The sequence below is a fragment of the Hyla sarda genome, chromosome 2 (genome assembly GCF_029499605.1).
Source record: "Hyla sarda isolate aHylSar1 chromosome 2, aHylSar1.hap1, whole genome shotgun sequence".
Taxonomy (NCBI): Eukaryota; Metazoa; Chordata; class Amphibia; order Anura; family Hylidae; genus Hyla; species Hyla sarda.
In genome coordinates, this window is record NC_079190.1 from 33,930,683 (window position 1) to 33,951,222 (window position 20,540).

Below are 20,540 nucleotides of genomic sequence, written 5' to 3' on the forward strand. Positions count from 1 at the left end.
CCGCGGCAAAAAATTCCGCCATGTGAACACGGCCATAGGTTATTGGAGAGGAATTTACTTGAGTAATTCCGCTTGCTTATTCCTCTCTAATTCATTCAGCAGTGCCATACCCCCCTTGACTTGAATTGAATTCCGCTTCTCAGTCCACACTGAGGAATTTCTGCGAGCGGAATTCCGATGCGGTATTGTTCCGCATGAAGAATGAATATGTTCTTTCTTCTAGGGATCGACCGATATCGATTTTTTAGGGCCGATACTCTGTGGAGGTTAGGGCTGATAGCCGATAACTTATACCGATATTCCGGTATAAGTTATCGGCTATTTATCCCCCCCCCCCGCCCGCGCGACACCGCTGCAGATCATTTATGTAAAGCGGGCGCTTTAAATCAATGAACTGCAGCGGCTATTGCGATGCCAGAGACCACCGCCGCCACCCGCTTCTCTCCCCTTGCCTGTCCGGGGGTCCTCCTGAGTTCTCTCACCGCCACCGCGACCGCCCCCCCCTCCCCCCCACCGCTGCGCCACCCCACCGCACCGCACCCCACCCCCAGTTTTATAATTACCTGTTCCCGGGGTCCACGCTACATCTGGCTCCGGGGGCGTCCTCCTGAGCTGTCACTGTGCGCACTGACGGTGACATCGCGTTGAGGACGTCACTCGTCATTGCGCAGTGCACAGCGTAACACAGGACGTTGCAGGAGCCAGAAGTAGCGCGGACCCCAGGAACAGGTAATTATAAAACCGTGGATGGGGGAGGCAATGGGGCCGGGGCGGTGCGTGGAGGGTGCGGCGCGGTGCGTGGGGGGTGCGGTCGCGGTGCAGTGGGTGGTGCGGCGCGGGGCATTATCGGATTATCGGCAAGGTAATTGCCGATGCCGATAACGCCCAAAATCGTGAATATCGGCCGATAATATCGGCCAAACCAATAATCGGTCGATCCGTAATTTCATCATGCGGAATCCGCGTCTAAATTCCCATAGACCGCAATGTTCAAAAACATTTTTTAGGCCAAATGCCTTTTCAGAGCAAATTCTGCGTGGAAAAAAAGGGAAATTCTAATTGGTGGTTGTAGTCCAGCAAACCAAAACCCAGTTTCCTTCTATATTTCGTGTGAAAAATCCACGCAGAATTCCGCATCAATTCCGTGCGAAAAATAAATAAAAATATTCCGCGGCAGAATTTTTAAGCGAGAATTCCTCTCTAATTCCTCAGTGTGAACATACCCTTAGACCTCCATTTTGAAGTTAAATGGGATCTGCAGCGTATCCTCCACGAGCGCGTTCACACGGGGCAGATTTGTTGTTGACATTTCTGCGACAGTCCCAACTATCTGAAAAAGCCCCATTCACAATTCCGTAACAAATCTGCTGTATGTGAACTCGCCCTTATTACGGATTACAAACCTGACTACATCATATTATCAGATGATATACCTGAAGTATCCCTTTAAATAAAGCTACAGAATCTAAATAAGGGTGGGTTCACACCACGATTTTTCGATACGTTTTTTTTTTAAAACCGTATACAACCGTACAGCAAACCGTGGCCATAGACTTTCCATTCAAAACCGTATGCACCATATTGTATACGGTTGTCTCTGTTTTTCAAACCACAAGTTTTTTTTTACGCTTTTTTTCTGGACAGAAAACCGTGGTCTACCACGGTTTTTGGTCCGGGTGAAAAACCGGATTGACCCGTATACGTATTTTTTTTTTAACATGGGAGTCAATGGGAACTGTACAGAACTGTATGTGCGTACGGTTCCATCCGGTTTTCACCATACGGTTTTTGACTTTCCACATTTTTTTTCTTGGAATTTCAATCAAACAAGTGAAACTTTATTCATAATGGAGTGAAAAGTTCAAAACGTATACGTTTTAATTCTATAAAAACTGATGCAACCGGACATTTTTCAAACCGTATACAGATAAAAATTTGTACACACGTTTTGATACAGTTTAGTCAGGTTTTGAGGAATCCGTTTTTTTTTTATCAAAAACCTGATATAGGAACTGTACAGCAAAATCGTGGTGTGAACCCACCCTAAGGGTACGTTCACACGGGTGGATTTCTTGGCTGTCCGCAGCAGATTTGCAACAGCTGGAGGCACCCTGGTTGGGAAACACTGTTTTAGAAATTCATGGAAGTTATGGTAATCTGGTGTTAGGGTAGGTTCACACGGGCGGATTTTTTTTTTTGCAGGTTTTCCGCTGCGTATTTGAAAGTGAGCGGGCTCTTCTCGGCTTTCCGCTGCAGATTTTTTCCGCGCCAGAATTTACGCTGCAGAAAATCCGCCGCAAGCCCCATTAAAGTCTGTAGGGACTGTGGTGGATTTTCCGCTGCGTAAATTCTGCCGCGGAAAAAATCTGCAGCGGACAGCCGAGAAGAGCCCGCTCACTTTCAAATACGCAGCGGAAAACCTGCAAAAAAAAATCCGCCCGTGTGAACCTACCCTAACACCAGATTTCCATAACTTCCATGAATTTCTAAAACAGTGTTTCCCAACCAGGGTGCCTCCAGCTGTTGCAAAACTCAACTCCCAGCATGCCCGGACAGCCGAAGGCTGTCCGGGCATGCTGGGAGTTGTAGTTTTGCAACAGCTGGAGGCACCCTGGTTAAAAAAGACACTGCTCTAAGTCTCCAGTATGCAGCAGGTGCCATTCCTGATCACCTAAATCCCACCCAGTGCTCACCTAGCAAAGCTACACATACAATGCACAAATCCTTACACCTACTACAACCCCCATCCTCTTCACCCTTCACCCACCTCGTGCCCCCCCCCCCCCGGCTCTGTGTTGCTATCTCCATGGGGAAGGACACAAGGTTACAGAGAACCAGTAGGAAGTGAAGATGACCATGGTCCACTCAGGATTGGTCGGTGGTCATGTGCTGAGAACCTTCTGGTGGTCAGGACCCTATATAATCTCAGGCTGAGGAGCAGACGCCACACTCAGGTGGAAGATGGAGCAACAGCAGAAGAGGACGGCAGGGACTGCAGCCTGCGAGGTGAGGGCAGAGTTAGCTTTAATATGACCGTTGGGTTGAAATTAATTTGACCGTTGGGTTTTATTTGACCGTTGGGTTGAAATTTATTTGACCGTTGGGTTTTATTTGACCGTTAGAGCGATGTGTAAGTTTAAATCCGACCGTTAGTTTAAATCTCTCAATTAGGACGTTGATTTCTAAATCAGAACGTTGAATTAGTTTCGCAAAGTCTACTTAGTGCCGTTAATTAAGAGTAGGATGGGGGTGGGTTTGCAGGCTGGGGTAGAACTATGCTATGAGTTGCAACTTTACATCCGCTAGAACTTGTTTGTTTTGTGTTATGTATTTTGGTTGTTGGTACACAGGACGGTGTCTGTCAGAGCTGGCTGGGCTGGGGTTCTCATCACCTGTGCTATATTGTGGGTTTGGGGTGAGGGGGTAGGGGTGGTTATAAAGGATTTGCTAAACTTGTTGCATCGCTTAAATAAAAAAAAAAAAAAATTAAAAAACTGAAAGCCAAACTGCATATGCACCCCAGCTTGGGGCACTGAAGTGATTTTAAAGAAAGTTAAAAGGACATCTGTAGTGCAATATAACCTAAGATAGGGGACAAGTTTTATAGATCATTTGGGGGGGGGGGGGGGGGGGGGGTCTGAGCACTGTGGGGCCCCCTGGGATCTCCTGGATGGGGCTGTGGCAGTATGCTGGAAAGGGTGTGTTCTGTCCCCACTTGATGTGGTGGCTGACACTCCCCCTTCATGTATGTAGGGCTTTCTGCTGGGCAAGAAACTGCACTTCCTGCAGACTGCTGTGGTCCCATCCAGGAGATCCTGGGAGCCCCAGTGCTTGGACACCCCGTGATTTATAACTTATGTTGTGTTGGCGTACTCCTTTTAAACAGATTTGTAAATTTGCTTCTATTAAAAAAATCTTTACCCTTCCAGTACTGTTTAGCAGCTGTATGTTACACAGGAAATTCTTTTCTCTTTGAATTTCTTTCTTTGTCTTGTCCACAGTGCTCTCTGCTGACACCTGATGCCCGCATCAGGAACTGTCCAGAGCAGGAGAAAATCCTCATAGCAAACCTATGCTGCTCTGGACAGTTGTCAGCAGAGAGCTCTGTGGACAAGACAGAAACTCCAAAGAGAAGAATTTCCTCTGTAACATACAGCTGCTAAAGTACTGGAAGGGTAAGGATTTATTTAAAAAAAAAATATTTTTTTTTTTTAATAGAAGTAATTTACAAATCTGTTTAACTTTTTTTTTTTTTTTTTTTTTTTAATAAAAAAAAATAAAATCCACCTGAGTACCCTTTTTTTAAGCACCCTGGACATAACTGGGGAAATATTTATAATTTCTCCTTGTGGGAAGCTTTTTGTGTAAATGTTTTTTTTTTTTTATTGGGTTTTGCACAAAAGTTATATTGTTGCATGGAAAATGTCACTTTGGCTGATATAACTTTAATGGTCAGCACAGACAATTTAAGTGTGAATTTGTGACTTGAGCCATTTGCACATTTAAGTCTCATAGTAAATTTGTGATACTGCACTTTGACTGACTAAATGGGCTCTGTCAGATATAAACTTTGTTGTACATCTTTGCAAAACATTTTTTTTTTCTAATGCTACTTCAAAACCTTTTTTCATTTTCTTAGAGAACTTCTTCCGAAAATCTCTCCACTAGGGGTCCCCATACCTCCTGATTCCCACAGCCGCATGAGTGTTCAAGGGTCATGGATAAAAGATGGCTGATGGACATGGCTGCAGCAACACTGCTATAACAGTTTTACCATATGTGCCTCCAGCTGTTGCAAAACTACAACTCCAAGCATGCCTGGACAGTCAAAGGATGTCTGGGTGTGCTGGTAGTTGTAGTCTTGCAAAAGCTGGAGGCGCACAGCTGCAAAAATGATCTAAACACTGTACCTCCAACTATTCCAAAACTACAAGTCCCAGCATGACAGGACTGCCTAAGGATGACACATATGAATGACATAGGAGCATATAAAAAAATGTATGCATAAAAAACTTTTAGAGCTAAACCTTTATACGTTTTAATTATAGAAAACGTATGGAACCGTATTGAAAACAGTATACATAGACAAACTATTGAAAACCGTATGCATCCGGTTGCGTACAGTTTGCTTGCAATGTTTTTTTTTTTTTTTTTTTTCCCCCCTGTACTCAAAACCGTGGTTGACCACGGTTTTGTCTCCGGGTTAAGAACCGTATTGCAACCACCTACGTTTTAACATGGACGTCAATGGGAAACGCACATGTATACCAGGGCTGTGGAGTCGGTAGATAAATGTTCCGACTCCTGTCTTAACCCCTTAAGGACTCAGGGTTTTTCCGTTTTTGCACTTTCGTTTTTTCCTCCTTGCCTTTTTAAAAATCATAACCCTTTCAATTTTCCATATGATGGCTTATTTTTTGTCGCCAATTCTACTTTGCAGTGACATTAGTCATTTTACCCAAAAATTCACGGCGAAACGGAAAAAAAAATCATTGTGCGACAAAATCGAAAAAACGCCATTTTGTAACTTTTGGGGGCTTCCATTTCTCCGCAGTGCATATTTTGGTAAAAATTACACCTTATTATTCTGTAGGTCCATACAGTTAAAATGATCCCCTACTTATATAGGTTTGATTTTGTCGCACTTCTGGAAAAAAATCATAACTACATGCAGGAAAATGTATACGTTAAAAAAGTTATAGGGGTCAGAAAATGACATTTTTAATTTTTCCACGTACAGGGCGGTATGAGGACTCATTTTTTGCGCCGTGATCTGAAGTTTTTATCGGTATGATTTTTGTTTTGATCGGACTTTTTGATCACTATTTTTTTTTTTTTTTTTTTTAATGGTATAAAGTGACCAAAATACGCTTTTTTGGACTCTGGAATTTTTTTTGCGCGTACACCATTGACCGTACGGCTTAATTAATGATATATTTTTATAGTTCGGACATTTACGCACGCGGCGATACCACATTTTTTTTTTTTTTTTTTTTACACTGTTATTTTTTTTTATGGGAAAAGGGGGGTGATTCAAACTTTTATTAGGGAAGGGGTTAAATGACCTTTATGAACGCGTTTTTTTTTTTTGTACTTTTTTTTTTTTTTTTTTTTGCAGTGTTATAGGTCCCATAGGGACCTATAACACTGCACACACTGATCTCCTATGCTGATCACTAGCGTGTATTAACACGCCTGTGATCAGCATTATCGGCACTTGACTGCTCCTGCCTGGATCTCAGGCACGGAGCAGTCATTCGTCGATCGGACACCGAGGAGGCAGGTAAGGGCCCTCCCGGTGTCCGATCAGCTGTTCGGGACGCCGCAATTTCACCGCGGCGGTCCCGAACAGCCCGACTGAGCAGCCGGGTCAGTTTCACTTTAGAAGCGGCGGTCAGCTTTGACCGCCGCTTCTAAAGGGTTAATACCGCACATCGCCGCGATCGGCGATGTGTGGTATTAGCTGCGGGTCCCGGCCGTTGAGCGCCGGGACCGACGTGATATGATGCAGGATCGCAGCGCGATCCCGCTTCATATCGCGGGAGTCGGCGCAGGACGTAAATATACGTCCTGCGTTGTTAAGGGGTTAATATGCAAATGTATTTATAAACACTTAGTTGACTCCAAGAAGCTGTTCCACAAAGTTCTTCTAAGCTCTTCCAGCAGAGAGGTAGTTGGGCAGAAGCTGCTGCCTTCTCCTTTTTTGTGTGTTGATCTGCTGCTGAAGATAGGGCAGTGGGAGGATCCAGGAAGGGGCATTTATTATAAAACATGATTTCCCTAGTAGAATCCCATAGTCATGTTTAAAGGGGTACGCCACCCTTAGACATCTTATCCCCTATCCAAATATTGGGGATAAGATGTCAGATCGCCGGGGTCCTGCTGCTGGGGACCCCACCGGGATTCCCGCTGTGGCACCATGCTATCATTGCTGCACAGAGAGTTCGCTCTGTGCATAATGATGGGCGATACAGGGGACGGAGCAGTGTGACTTCATGGCTGCCCCTTAATGCAAGTTTATGGCAGGGGGCGTGACAACCACCACGCCTGCTCCCATAGACTTGTATTGAGGTGGGTGGGCCGTGACGTCACGAAGGGCGGAGCCATGACAATCATGCTCCGGCCCCTGTATTGCCCGTCATTACTTGCTGAGTGAACTTGCTCTATGCAGTAATGAGAGCGTGATCCTGGGGGTCCCCAGCATCAGGACCCGAGTGATCTGACATCTTATCCCCTATCCTTTGGATGGGGGATACGATGTCTAGGGGCGGAGTACGCCTTTAAGCTAACAATCGGAGGTTACAAGTTTTTATAGCCTTAGCTGAATGGCAGCAGTTTTTCCAATGGTTTACAGCTTCAGTCTTGAACTATTGACCCTCCATTCCCTTAACTTATACAAGTGTCTCTAGGCCTGCAAAAAACACTTGCTTAATCCCTTATCAGTGAGAGGCTAGGTTACCCATGGGTTCCCTGTAACAGCAGAACACAACACTGTGGAAAGTATTGCAGCTCCTAATTGTGCGTTGTGTGCCATATATAGTGAAGCACATGAAAAGCATGCTTCTTCAGTCACTTAACGTGTTCGTTTTGCGGTTACGTGAGGCACTGCATGCATTGGTCTTTATTCTTACAGTAGAGAAGTCATTAATTATAACTTTTTGTGAATTGGGACACTTAAACTTGCGTATTTTTATTTCATTTTTTTTATTCCAATCTAAATTAAGTAGGTGTCGGTGCATTGTTTGCCGACTGACTCCAGGTACCCAAAATGTATTCCGACTCCACAGCCCTGATGTATACGGTTCCATATGGGAAACCATATACAGTTTTTACTTTGCACATGCGCATTTGCATCCTAAAGTTAAAATTAAAAAATAACTATTTTAAATCAAATTTTCCAAAACTTTTTTTGCCATACGGTTTTCTTTAGAAAAACTGAAAATGGTATGGTAAAAAACGTGGTGTGAACCCAGCCTTATACACTCGCCATATTGTCTTTGGTCATAGAGTACAGGCAATCTCCAATAAGTGTGTGTGTGTGTGTGTGTGGCAGAAATCCAGAGATGAAAAGGTTACAGAGCAGGGCTGCCTGGCTCCTGCAAGAGCAGTGAGTCACCAAAAAACAGGAGTGAGAAGTAATCACAGTGCAGGCAAGAGGACACGCCCCCTCCCTCTGAAAAGATGCAAAAGACCTTGAGCAGTGTTTAATATACTACTTTTTATAGTGAAATATGGGTGATGGAGACATAAATTAACTACATGTACAGAGTAACATAGCTTTAGTTTTTTCTCTCCCCCACCCCTTCCTTTTTTTTTTTTTTTTTAGTTTTGCAATCCTTTCCTCTTTGGCATTGTATTTTTTTTATTTTATTTTTTTATTTATTTATTTATTTTTGGCTGTGGGTGAGTTTCAAAATTGCAGATGGTTCAGACTACGGTGTTTTGTCAATAAAATCATGAAGTTTCTCTCACATAGAAGTTTATGGGAGCAAAAAAAAAATGCCACGTGGGTTTGGAATTGTTGGTGGTTCTAACTTACAGTCCCCAAAAAAGAGTGCATTTTATATCTTTAATTAAAGTTGCCCTGGATAAATCCATAGGATAAACTATTCTAGTGAATTTCACAAAACTTGTGCCCAAATAATAGACTGCAGCAAAATATTGAGACAAATTCCAGCACAAGACGCTAGTATAAAAACTAAAAAAATTTCACTCCTAAGTGAATTCTGCAGTCCAAAGGAGTGTACTGTGTTGCATGTTACTGCTCTGGAGCTACCTAGGTAAGACAGGAAAAGCTGGGTGGTTAACTGGTACTTGTAGTTGTTGATACTTTAGGGCAGTGCTCCCCAACCTTTTTATTGCCGCGGACTGGTAAACGTTTAATTTTTCCGTGGCCTGCTTATAGACAACCCCCCCTCTTCCTTATATAGACAGCAGCCCCCCCCCCACTTATATAGACAGCAGGGCCCCCCTTATAGACAGCACTCACTCTGCTGCTAGATCAGTGGTATCACAAACTGTGGACCTCCAGCTGTTGCAAAACTAAACTACCAGCATGTTGGGAGTTGTAGTTTTGCAGCATCTGGAGGTCCAGTTTATAGAACCCCCTTCCTCTTGTAGACAGCTTACCACCTGCGGTTGTCCTCGGGTGCTGCCGCTCCACTGCCCCGTTCTCCTGTCCTCATCATGGTGTCCTATGGAGGAGCATGTGACATACAGGTCACTCTGCTTCCTCCGCAGCGTTACGCTGGGCGCAGAGGAGGAGTAGTGACGTGTGTCACATGCTCCTCCATAGGACGCAATGATGCAATCGGGAGAACAGGACAGCAGCACCCGCTCCCTGATTGGCCAGGAGGAGGATCAGTGTAACAAAGGTCCTCTGGACGCCCGGGTCGGTCTCTGCTCCCGCGCTGAGGCCTCTGCATCCTCCGGGCCTTTTCCTTCACTGCTCTTATCCAGAGCGGGGCAGGACCTACTGTGCGATAAAATGTTTCTATTATTGCATGGTGGGTCCTACACCACTCCATGTAGTGGAACGAATGATTAATCAGCCTCTGCACTGGAGCATAGGGTTGTGTTTTTATTATTATTTTTTTTTGTCTGTAGGTATTGCATGCATAATAGGATGTTGGCGCACCTTTGTCAGTCTGCTTCTTTAACGCCCCATCATCAATACTGATCCGCCCCTTGAGTTCTGTCCATGCAAAGGGCCAGCACAGTATTCCTCCTATGCACAGAATAACCTCACTTGCTGAGATCAGTAACAAAACTGATAATACAGATAAACTGATAGTAACGGCCCGCATGACAGCAGGTTAAGGCATCCTGACCTGATAAGTTTCTTTAAAGGAGAGCTCCACAGGATGGGGGATATCGAGCTGATCATGGGAGGTCCGGCACCTCTTATTGAGTGCTGGGGTCCTGTCCTGGAGCTCGTGGTTGGACCAGCAGTCAGACCCCCCCGCGATTAGCTACTTATCCCCTATCCACAGGAGTACATTTTTTGCTGGAGTGCTCCTTTTTAAGGGTTCACTCACACTACAAACATTTTTGGCACTTTCTACCTGGTTGATGCTTTTAAGGTGAAGTATAGATAAAAGAAAAATGAACACACCACTGACTTATATTTTTTATTTTTTCCCCTTCGGGTGCATGCACACCACATTTTTGCAATACAGTTCCCATATCAGGTTTTTGATGAAAAACTGGACTAAACTGTATCAAAACGTTTGTGCAAACTTCAACCCATATACGGTTTGGAAAATGATGTCTGGTTTTAAGAAAACTTATACATTTTACTTTTCACTCCACTTTGAATAAAGTTTCTTGCTTGATTGAAATGCCCAAAAAACTGCAGTCAAAAACCAGATGGAACCGTATGCACATACAGTCCTGTACAGTTCCCATTAACTCCCATGTTAAAAAAATAAACAGTTTAATACAGTTTTCCATCTGAACCAAAAACATGGTAGTTTTACAGTTTTGGGTACAGGTAAAAGGACAAAAGAGTAGAAGACTCAAAACTGACTAAACCGGATGTTGCATTTGACATTCGGTTTACAATGTTAAGTCAATGTATACAGTTTTCTACATGCTTCCTGTAATGGACCGTTTCAGCAGACAAGGGGTTAAAATCCGTTTAGGCAATAATCCCCTTTTCACAGACACAGCTACTGTAAAATCACGAATTGGATAGTGAATGCACCAAACTCCCGAACTGCATACAAGGGAATAAGGTAGCACTCCAAACTCCCGAACTGGAACCTCCTGAATAGCTGCCAGCAGACTAACAGGAAAAGCTCCCAAGCGGCTTACACTCCTGGCAGTCAGTCCCTATCAGCATACAGTGAATCCCCCCAAGAACGAGACAAGGCTCCGTGTTGAGGGTCAAGCAGTGGTCTGACTTTAATGGGGCTACCTGCCCAGTATTTATGCAGGTCTCCACCAGGTGGACACTCCCCTAGGGGACCTGATGGAAGACTGTAGAACATAGTGGACAGTAGCCAATCGCAGTGGCTTCAACATAAGCCCTTCACACTTTACCCATACCTCCCTCCTCTCTATCCCCCAGACAACTGGGAAGAAATCCAATTATCTCCCAGGACGAAGAAATCCAATTATCTCCCAGGGATAGAGGCAAACTCCATTGAGCACATGGTTGCAAAAAGACATAACTGTACAATGCCACAATTACTACATAAAACATATACATGCAACATATCCCCAGATAGCTTAGGTTTGAGCGCATATTATCAAATGGTGCTCAGACCACACACATATAGTTCAATTGCCATGGAGCTAAAGTCTTTCCCATAGTCTTTCATTATATGAATGGGCTCCATGGCATAGCTATCTGGGGTATCACTGCTCACACAGGGCAAGTACCGAATGACCCCACTGTATTTAAAGGGTCATAATGAGTGACATACACTCTGGTATGGCTGAATACTGTTTTTAAAGGGCCCTATCTCCCAGGGCCAAAGTCCAAAGGCAGCAGGCGGGCAACCAGGCTTCTCCAATGCAATGTGGAGAGATTGGTTTCATCACAGTTCCATACAGTTTTTAACACTTGGTGTGCATGAACCCTTAGTTGAACTTTGTCTGTCCCATTTGCTTTCAGTCTTTTGAATGGATATATATATATATATTATATTTCTCCAAAGACACTCAAAACTTTCCATAAATGTTCATGGATGTAAAAGGAAGGGTGTTCTGTATGCATCTGTGTTAGAATATCTTTAATGCGTACCTGTCATAGTGCAAAAAAAGTGGTATGTTACTCAGGACCCAATCCTGATCATGTGCATATCATTTTTATGTGTCTCGGACCTATATGTCCAGAGATATAAGCATTTATCTGCTGGTGAGTTACTTTTTCATTGTGCGGGCTGGAGGGGGCGTGTCAGTCTGTCTCCCTCACAGGAGCAAGCCTGTGCAGTCAGCCAATCAATACTCTCTACTCTGTAACCCTTTCCTCTCTGGTTTTATGCTGTGTCATGTGTCAGAGGAAGATGCTTGGAGCTTGTCTGCAGTAATCAGAAGACATTATGGTGAATTCATAACAGCATAAAATGTGTGTGTATAGATACACAAAGTCCAGGGAGAGCAGCACCTCAGTATAAGTCAGTCTGGTGCAGGCAACCGTAAAGGCCCAGGTCCAGGGCCCACAGTAATCCACAGAACAAAATATGGTTGCAGCACACAGAAATAGTGATTAAAGGTGGCTTTATTCCGTTTAGCTACATTTCAGCTGCCCATGCGGCCTTTATGAGAGGAGTCTTTAAAATTAGTGCAAGAATTTTTTAGATAAAAGTACAGCATTTTTATGAATAGATGTTGTTTTATCTTCTCCTAGTAAAGCTGGATGCATAGCTGTCACTGTCATTCATCTTCCAGACTCCTGAATGTCTGATCAACTTTGTCATTCAGGAGTCCGAGAAAGCTTTGACTATTTCAGCATGCTGGGAGTCATAGTTTAGTAACAACTGAAGCTGCAATGTTTGTAAATAACTGTTAGAGCAGTGTTGCCTCCAGCTGTTGTAAAACTACAGCTCCCAGCATGTCCACACATCCTTTATCTGTAGTTTTGCATACACAATAGAAATCTCCTATACTGGATACCGGTATGCTTTACGGCCGGTATCCAGTATGCTGTAAAATCTAGACTAGTTTGTCTGGCTAAAAGACAGGCGACCCCTAGTGGTGGCTATTTTGAGCTTGAATTTCTGGCGAAATGTTCTTTTTTTTTTTTTTTTTTTTTTTTTTTTACAGGTGTATATTGTGAAATGTCATATTATGAGTCCTCCAATATATGAAAAGTTTTAACAATGACAGTGCCTCTTTAAAATGTGTGGTGCAGAAGTGAACCCAGCCTAACTTGTCAGGGGTTCATTTTAAGTCTCAATCAAGTGTTCTTGGGGTGTGAAGTGATTTCTAGAAGAGTCTGGCAGCGGTTTTTAAGAGGAACTTGGCCATTTAACTCCTTTGGACAGGGGAGAAGTGTCTAGCTCTGGCTCTCTAATAGATGCATGGATGGGGTGTGTAGACCACCTCCATGTAAAAGGGGTGCTGGGCAGGAGATAGTGGGGAGTCCCAGCAGTCAGACCCCTGCAGGCGCTTATTCCCTCTCCTGTGGATAGGAGGTTAAATACTGAGGTGGCATCTTGAGAAGAGCACACCTTTGGGTGACATAACCACATCACATGCACTCTCAGCCCACAGTCACCAGAAAAATCTTATTTCCACCCTAGTACTTTTTCATTACCCTTACTCCAGGCAATGCCGATTTCAATATATGGGAGCCATTAGCTGACATGTTTTGCCTCAAACTGAGTGTTCAGGGGCGCAAAAGGTAATGGCAGTGATGTGTACTATAAAACATGTCCTTTTACATAACTTTTCCTATTTTAGCCACAGATTTGGCTCAACTCTGTGAATAAGAAAAATAAAGCTGAACTTCTGGAATGGCTTGAAAGCGCTAATGTTAAACTTGTGCAAATCAATGGACAGAGGACCTATGGTGGACCTCCACCAGGTAGGTAGATTCTTTCTCTAAAGTTTTGGTTCAGACTTAGGGTAGGAACACACTACATTTTGGTCCCCTTTAATCGTATCTGTCTGCATCCCACCAAAAATGGGATGCTGACAAACAGTCAACGGGCACAGCGGACCCCATTTAATTCTATGGCCAAAAGGAGTTGCCAAGTGACTCCTTACGCTATTTCACGAGTGTGCCTAAAATAGCGCATATGTCCCGAACTGAGTCACTAGGGGTGACTGTTCGGGAGCAGTGAATAGGGTGGGCTCCTCCTGTTAACAATGTAACTCTGTTCCCATTTTTTTGGCAGGATGCCAACAGATACGAATAACGGGCCAGAAGGTAGCATGTTCATACTCTTAGTGGATTTTATCGATTTTTGTACAGAATTTGCTGAAGACTTCATGAATTTCAGATATCTTGAGAAATTCTTGCAGCTCTAAACTAATCCTAAGGTTATGTTCACACTGCAGAATCTCTGCTTGCAGAGATCCCACCTTGCCGCCGCCGCTAAAAATACTTCAGTGGTAGGATTGCACTGTGCCATCACCATTGGCTATGCAGTGCTCGCGACTTCCACTCAATGGATGGACTTTTTTTTTTTTTTTTTTTTTTTTTTGTGCAGAACAATTCCAGCAGTAAAATTGTCCGCCACTGAAATTCCTTAGTGTTAACAGGTCTTGCGGAAACCCATTCACAATGATGCTTAGGTTTACAGTGAGGAATTCCAGTGTGCACATACCCTAAGGGTGTGTTCACTTGGGTGAATTTGTCTTTAAACTTGCAGTGTGTTTCCCACACTGAAATAAAATAGGGAAGGCATTTTCGCTGGGATATCTGTGTTGCAGACCCTTTTAAGTGAACTGCGGTCTGGCAGCAGGGCCCCCCAGTAGTCTTCTGCCCATGCACGGCACCATCTCTGATCCCTGTGCAGATTACTGCTGACCACCTCCTGAATGCTGTATCTCCTGCTCTCCAGTAACGATACATGGAGGGGCATGTTGGCCACCACTTTGCGGGGGTTCCTGGTGACCAGACGTCATGTGATCAGACCATTATCCCCCTAGCCACAGGATTCTGTGGATAGGGGATAAGTACACGGGTACCAGAGTTCACTCTCTAGGGCAGTGGTCTACAAACTGTGGCCTTCATGATGTTGCAAAACTACCACTCCCATGCATGCAGGGACAGGTGGCAGCTGTGCAGGCATGCTGAGAATTGTAGTTTTGAGACATCTGGAAGGCCACAGTTTCGGAGACTATTGCCCTAGAGTGTTTCAGTAGGACGTGGCGTAGAGCAGTAACCAGGTGCTGCGACACAAGAATACAGCCCATTTTCATTTTTATTTTTTAATTTTTTTTTAAATCCTAATTATTTTGTCCTCTTAAGAGACCTAACGTGTTCTCTTTATTTGGGACAATATGTTTAAAACCATACTGGTTTACATGCTATTCTATTTTGCTTCTAAAACCTAACTTTTAATAGAAAAATATTAATAGCAGTCACTTGCTATTCGTGTTTAGTGTGCCATTGCATAGTAGTGATCAGTAATATTGGCAATCCACTTGTAAAGACCAGGTGAGGAAACCTTCGGCCACCATCTTTACTCATCAGACCCCTACAATCTGGCTTGTGCTAAAGCCCTGTAAATGCTTTAGATGCCATTATCAGTATTGATCACAATCTGCACTATAAGCAGCCAGCACCTCACTGCTAGTAGCAAACCCTACAGATTGGGTGAACACTTCAGGGCACTAATTTACTCCCTGGTGCTCGAACTACCAGGTTGACGGGGTGTAAAGTTATGCCCTGTGCCCTCTAGGGGTTAAATGACCAAATGCCATGCCTAAAAACAAACAAATTGGTGTTAAAAAAAATAGACCAATAGTTAATACAATATTTATATATATATATTTTTTTGCTCTACAGGTTGGGTTGGAGACGCCCCTCCATTTGGCTCGGAGATCTTTATTGGCAATCTACCCCAAGAGGTCTATGAGCATGTATTAATACCGCTCTTCCAAAGGGTGGGAAAACTCTATGAATTCCGTTTAATGATGACCTTCAGTGGCCTCAACCGTGGCTTTGCATATGCACGTTATCCTACAAAACGTGTTGCTGACCTGGCCATTGCCCACTTGAACGGCCATGAGATTCAGCCAGGTTTTAAGATAGTGGTGTGTCGAAGCACTGAAAAGAGCGAGCTGAAACTAGACGGCTTGCCAGGGTTCGTGGATAAAGCTTCTCTAGAGCGCATCCTGGGAGGAATGACCACTGGTGTACGTGCGGTGTACCTCTATGCCAGCCCCACCTCCAACACGAAAAATATGGCTGTGGTGAAATACAACTCTCACAGGGAGGCTGCATTGGCAAAGAAAAGTCTGTGTGAAGGTTGGTGTGTGTGGGCCCCCCCCCCCCCCCCCCAGACTATTAGTATTTACTAAGGCTGCCCCTTATCACAATCTGAAGCTCCACGTGCAGACACTTGCTCTTCCTCTTCTGGAGGACCTTTCACGGCCAAGGCTTACAGGTTCTAGGTTATACATGGGTGTAGCAGTTTTGTGCCAGTGTTAAAGTGGTATATACATTTAATGGATGTGTAACCATAACGTTCCTTATTCTGTCCCTTCTTGCAGGTGTCCAGGTTCTGTATGGCTGTCCTTTCACTGTAGACTGGCTTCAGCAATCCATGAAACAGAAGCTTCATGCTGGCACCCTGCCAAAACCCAATTCATACCTTCCTCAAGTATGTCAGTATGACAATGTCAAGGAAGAGAAATTTGCACCCAACGCTGTCCAGCACCTTCACTTGTTCTGTGAAAAATTGAAGCTGGGGCAGCCCGTCTACCAGATAAAATTCCTGGGCCATGGCACATTTGGGTGGCTCAGGTTTTGGTATAAGGTGGTTATACCAGGACATGACGTGCCTTTCACTGGCTATTCCTGGCTGGTTGGAGACAAGCTTATTCCTACAGAAAAGTACCAGCAGGCCAAGGAGATGGTGGCCTTGCGCATACTGAAGGAATTGGGTGAGTGTGTGAAAAAGGGGGTGGGAGAATTCCACATATAGTAAAAGCAAATATTGTACCCAGATTAAATGTGGTCCTGGGGGAGAAGCTATGTCCCTAGATCAGCTGTTTAACCAAGCTTCATCTACTGCGCCAGCACACATCCATTCCTGGTGTTTGGCAAAACTGATAGGCAGAAGCAATCTATGGCCGAGCCATTCTGCTCATCGTTCTGCTTATGTCCTCTAGTGCAAAAAGCACTTAGGGGTTAGTTTACACTGCCTCCCCTAATACACTTGTCTTTGTGTGCCCCCCCCCATATGTTTTGGTTGTTTAAGAACTCTTATCCCCAATCCTGCACATTCACAGAACTTTCATATGAAGGGTGTTGTAACTGGGAAACAAAGGGGTTCATCCAGGAATAAACAGCTAACTTCTTCCAAAGCAGCACCATGCCTGTCCTTGGGTTATGTGGTAGTACAACTTGTCTCAATCACTTCAGTGGGGTGAAGCTGTAATACCACACACAACCTGAGGACAATGGTGGCACTCTTTGAGAAATTATTTTTAATTAACTTGTGTTTTTTTTTTTTTTTTTTCCAGGTGTTAGCCAGTATTTGAGTTAAAAAGTCAATACATTTGTTCTGTGTTCTTGTGCATACTGAAGGCTGGACATTAGGCTTTACATATGTCAAACTGTGAATAATACCAGAGTGATGCATGTAGTTCTAGGTTTTTAAACAATACAATTTTTTTAAGGGGTACTCCAGTGGGAAAATGTTTTTTATTTTTTATTTTTTTTTCATATGTAGAAAGTTAGAAAGTTAGAAAGTTAGACTTGTAAATTACTTGTAGTTAAAAAAAACTTAATCCTTCCAGTACTTATTAGCTGCTGTGTTCCAGAGTGACTTGTGTTTTCAACCTGGCAAGTGCTGACACGTGTGTGTGTGTGTGTGTGTGTGTGTGTGTATATACTAGAGTAGGAGCAAATCCCCCCCCCCCCCCATAGCAAACCTCTCTTGCTCTGACACGGACAGAGGTGTCAGCCAAGAGCACTGCGGTCACACTGGAAAGCTACAGCAGCCAAGTGCTGGAAGGATTGAGATTTATTTTTTTTTTAAATAGAAGTAATTTACATACTTCACCCCAATTTCACCCCAAAAACCCAGGAAAAGTTATTGACTCGAGTATAAGCCTAGGGTGGGAAATAAATCATCCCCCGTCATCATCCAGACCCCCATCATTAACACCCTCATCACCCTGTCATCATTACCACTTGTCAATGTCTGTTTTAACAGTGGTCTTCAACCTGCAGACCTCCAGATGTTCCAAAACTACAACTCCCAGCATGCCCGGACGGAAATCAGCTTTCCTGGCATGCTGGGAGTTGTTGAAGACCACTGCCCGGGCCTTCGTCATCTAGACCCCCTCCCCCCTTTAGTTTTGTACTCGCCTCCGCTCGGCGGGACATTGGGGTGAGCTGGTCCGGGCCATCTGTGCTGCAGGACCATCCGGTGGGGAGGGATAGTCGTTCCGGGCTGTCCATCTTCACCAGGGGTGCTCCTACTTCGGACCAAGCCCAGAATAATGGCGTTGCCTTGACAACGACGCACAGGGACGTTCATGAGCAACGTCCCTGTGCGTCGTCATCAAGGCAACGCCATTATTCCGGGGCCGGGCACGGAGAAGAGGCACCCCCAGGAGAAGATGGACAGCCCGGAATGACTATCCCTCCCCACCGGACGGTCCTGCAGCACAGATGGCCCGGACCAGCTCACCCTAACGTCCCGCCAAGCGGAGGGGAGTACAAAACTAAAGGGGGAGGGGGTCTGGATGACGACGAAGGCCCGGGCAGTGGTCTTCAACCTGCAGACCTCCAGATGTTTCGAAACTACAACTCCCAGGATGCCCGGACAGCCGATGGCTGTCCAGGCTTGCTGGGAGTTGTAGTTTTGAAACATCTGGAGGTTCGCAGGTTGAAGACCACTGAGGGCGGAGATTTCACTCGAGTATAAGCTGAGGGGGGTGTTTTCAGCACGAAAAATCGTGCTGAAAAACTCGGCGTATAGAAGTGTATACGGTATCTGTAACTTTCTGGCACCAGTTGGTTTGAAGAGTTTTCCACCAGAGTACCCTTAACTTGTGACAATTTTTTTTATTTTTTTCAATTAAAAATGTTTGCTAAAACCAGTCCTGTTTTTTGTCTTTCAGGATTGATCGTTGAATAGTCGGCTCTTATGCTGAAGATCCTTCATTGTTTTTACGTTTGTTTTATATGCAGCATCTTGTATTATGAAAAACTCATCTCCCATGTATCACTCTATGAATGTCCTTTAATTTATGTCTTCTATATTACTTTATCAGTCACTGCGCCTTGACATGACCCTTCCAATCACTCTGATATGCAGGTGGGGTAACGTTCCCAACAGGGAAAACATTGGTTTTGGGGAGTAATTCACAATGTGCCACTTTCTATGCAGTGTTTCCATGCATCTTTTTTGTTACATCACACATAGTACTTTGCTTTTAACTTCACCACTATTGGGGTGTATTCACGTTCAGATATGTTACTATGTCCACAGCTGTTCAGCTCCTTGGCATGAGGTTAGGAATAATCCATGTTAGCCACTTGGGGCCCATTCACACCATGGAATGTTGGCAGATTCAGCTTGCAGCAGACTATTGATCGAACTACAGAAGTTCTGTAGCGGAACTTCTGAAATGGCATTGGATTCCACCTGAAGATTAAAAAAGTTGGTGTAATCCTACATAAGTGGGGTGCTCCACTGTTCGGAACATTTAGTTCCGAACGCTGTGTGCATGCTGCGGGTGTCAGCCCTGCCCCCTAGTGACGCCCCGGCCCCTCCCATAGACTTGCATTGAGGGGTCAGTGACGTCACGAGGGGGCAGGGCCGACACCCGCATCACACACCACGTTCGGAACTAAATGTTCCGAACACTGGCCATAAAATTACCCCTTTAATTCCTTACACTACACTGGCCATACAAGATTCTGGTGGGAATTGAGCAATTGCAGATTTCAGAGGAGGCTGCTGGAAGTCAAATCCACAAAGAATTTCCATAGTGTGAATGGGCCCTTTAAAAGGGGTATTACAGAGCTTTAGATCACCTAGTGCCAGGATCTTATCACAGATTTTGTTTTCGTTTTTTGAAGTTTGTATTTTTGCACATCATGTAACAGCACTTCTCTTTTCTTGTAGTTTGTAGATAATTTGTTTAAAGTTTTATAATAAGTGACTTTTGTAAATTTTTATAAAAGTTTTGCAGACAGCATTCTAGGCTTTGTTAGTTTTTTTTTTTTTTTTTTTTTTTTTTTTTTTTCCCCCCCCCCCCTTGTATCATGTATACTGCACAGCAGAAGATTAGACTGGGACAGATCTTTTAACCCGTCCAGGACTAAGGGCGTACAGGTATTCCCTCGCATCCTGGGACTTGAGGACCAAGGGCGTACCTGAACATTTCTGTTCCCCAGGCTTTCATTCAGCAGATGCCCCGCCCATGTCTACGATTCTGGGTCTCTGAGGGAGGGGTGGAGGCCTCCTCATGATCACTTGACTGGTCGGAACTGCCAATCACTAACCTGCTGAGTGGCGATCAAGGCTGGCATATTTCCCCTTAAGAGTGGCGGCAGGATACAGCAGGAGGTGAGGACTGCTCGCCTCCTGCTGTTAACTCCCAGAATGCACAGCCAAAGGGCATGCTGGGAGTTGTAGTTATGTAACAGCTGGAAGTCCAACTAAAACTCAGCATGTGCTTTGGTAGTCTGTGCATGCTGGGGGGGGGTTGTAGTTAAGTAACAGCTGAAGGCACACTGGATGTGAAACAGTTAGGCTGGGTTCACATCACATTTTCTCCCATACAGGAGCGCATACGGTAGGGGGGAGCTAAAACCTTGCGCTCCCATATGTAATTCATTTCAATGAGCCGGCCGGAGTGAAACGGTCGGTCGGCTCACTTTTGCACTGTATGCGCTT

The 20,540-nt window shown here is 44.5% G+C and overlaps 1 protein-coding gene across 1 annotated transcript; it reads left to right on the top strand.

The window, feature by feature from the left end:
• Positions 1-2,945: 2,945 nt before the first annotated feature.
• DND1 (DND microRNA-mediated repression inhibitor 1) lies at positions 2,946-19,833 on the top strand. The gene is made up of 5 exons (XM_056560324.1): positions 2,946-3,006; positions 13,411-13,534; positions 15,467-15,928; positions 16,174-16,566; positions 18,757-19,833. The coding sequence occupies exons 1-5, from the start codon at positions 2,962-2,964 to the stop codon at positions 18,771-18,773; spliced, it is 1,041 nt and encodes a 346-aa protein (XP_056416299.1). The 5' UTR covers positions 2,946-2,961; the 3' UTR covers positions 18,774-19,833.
• Positions 19,834-20,540: the final 707 nt, after the last annotated feature.

Coding starts and splice junctions, on each gene's coding strand:
- DND1 (XM_056560324.1), top strand. CDS start 2,962: ATGGAGCAACAGCAGAAGAGGACGGCAGGGACTGCAGCCTGCGAG. Junction 3,007..13,410: donor CAGGGACTGCAGCCTGCGAG/GTGAGGGCAGAG, acceptor TTCCTATTTTAG/CCACAGATTTGGCTCAACTC. Junction 13,535..15,466: donor CTATGGTGGACCTCCACCAG/GTAGGTAGATTC, acceptor TTTGCTCTACAG/GTTGGGTTGGAGACGCCCCT.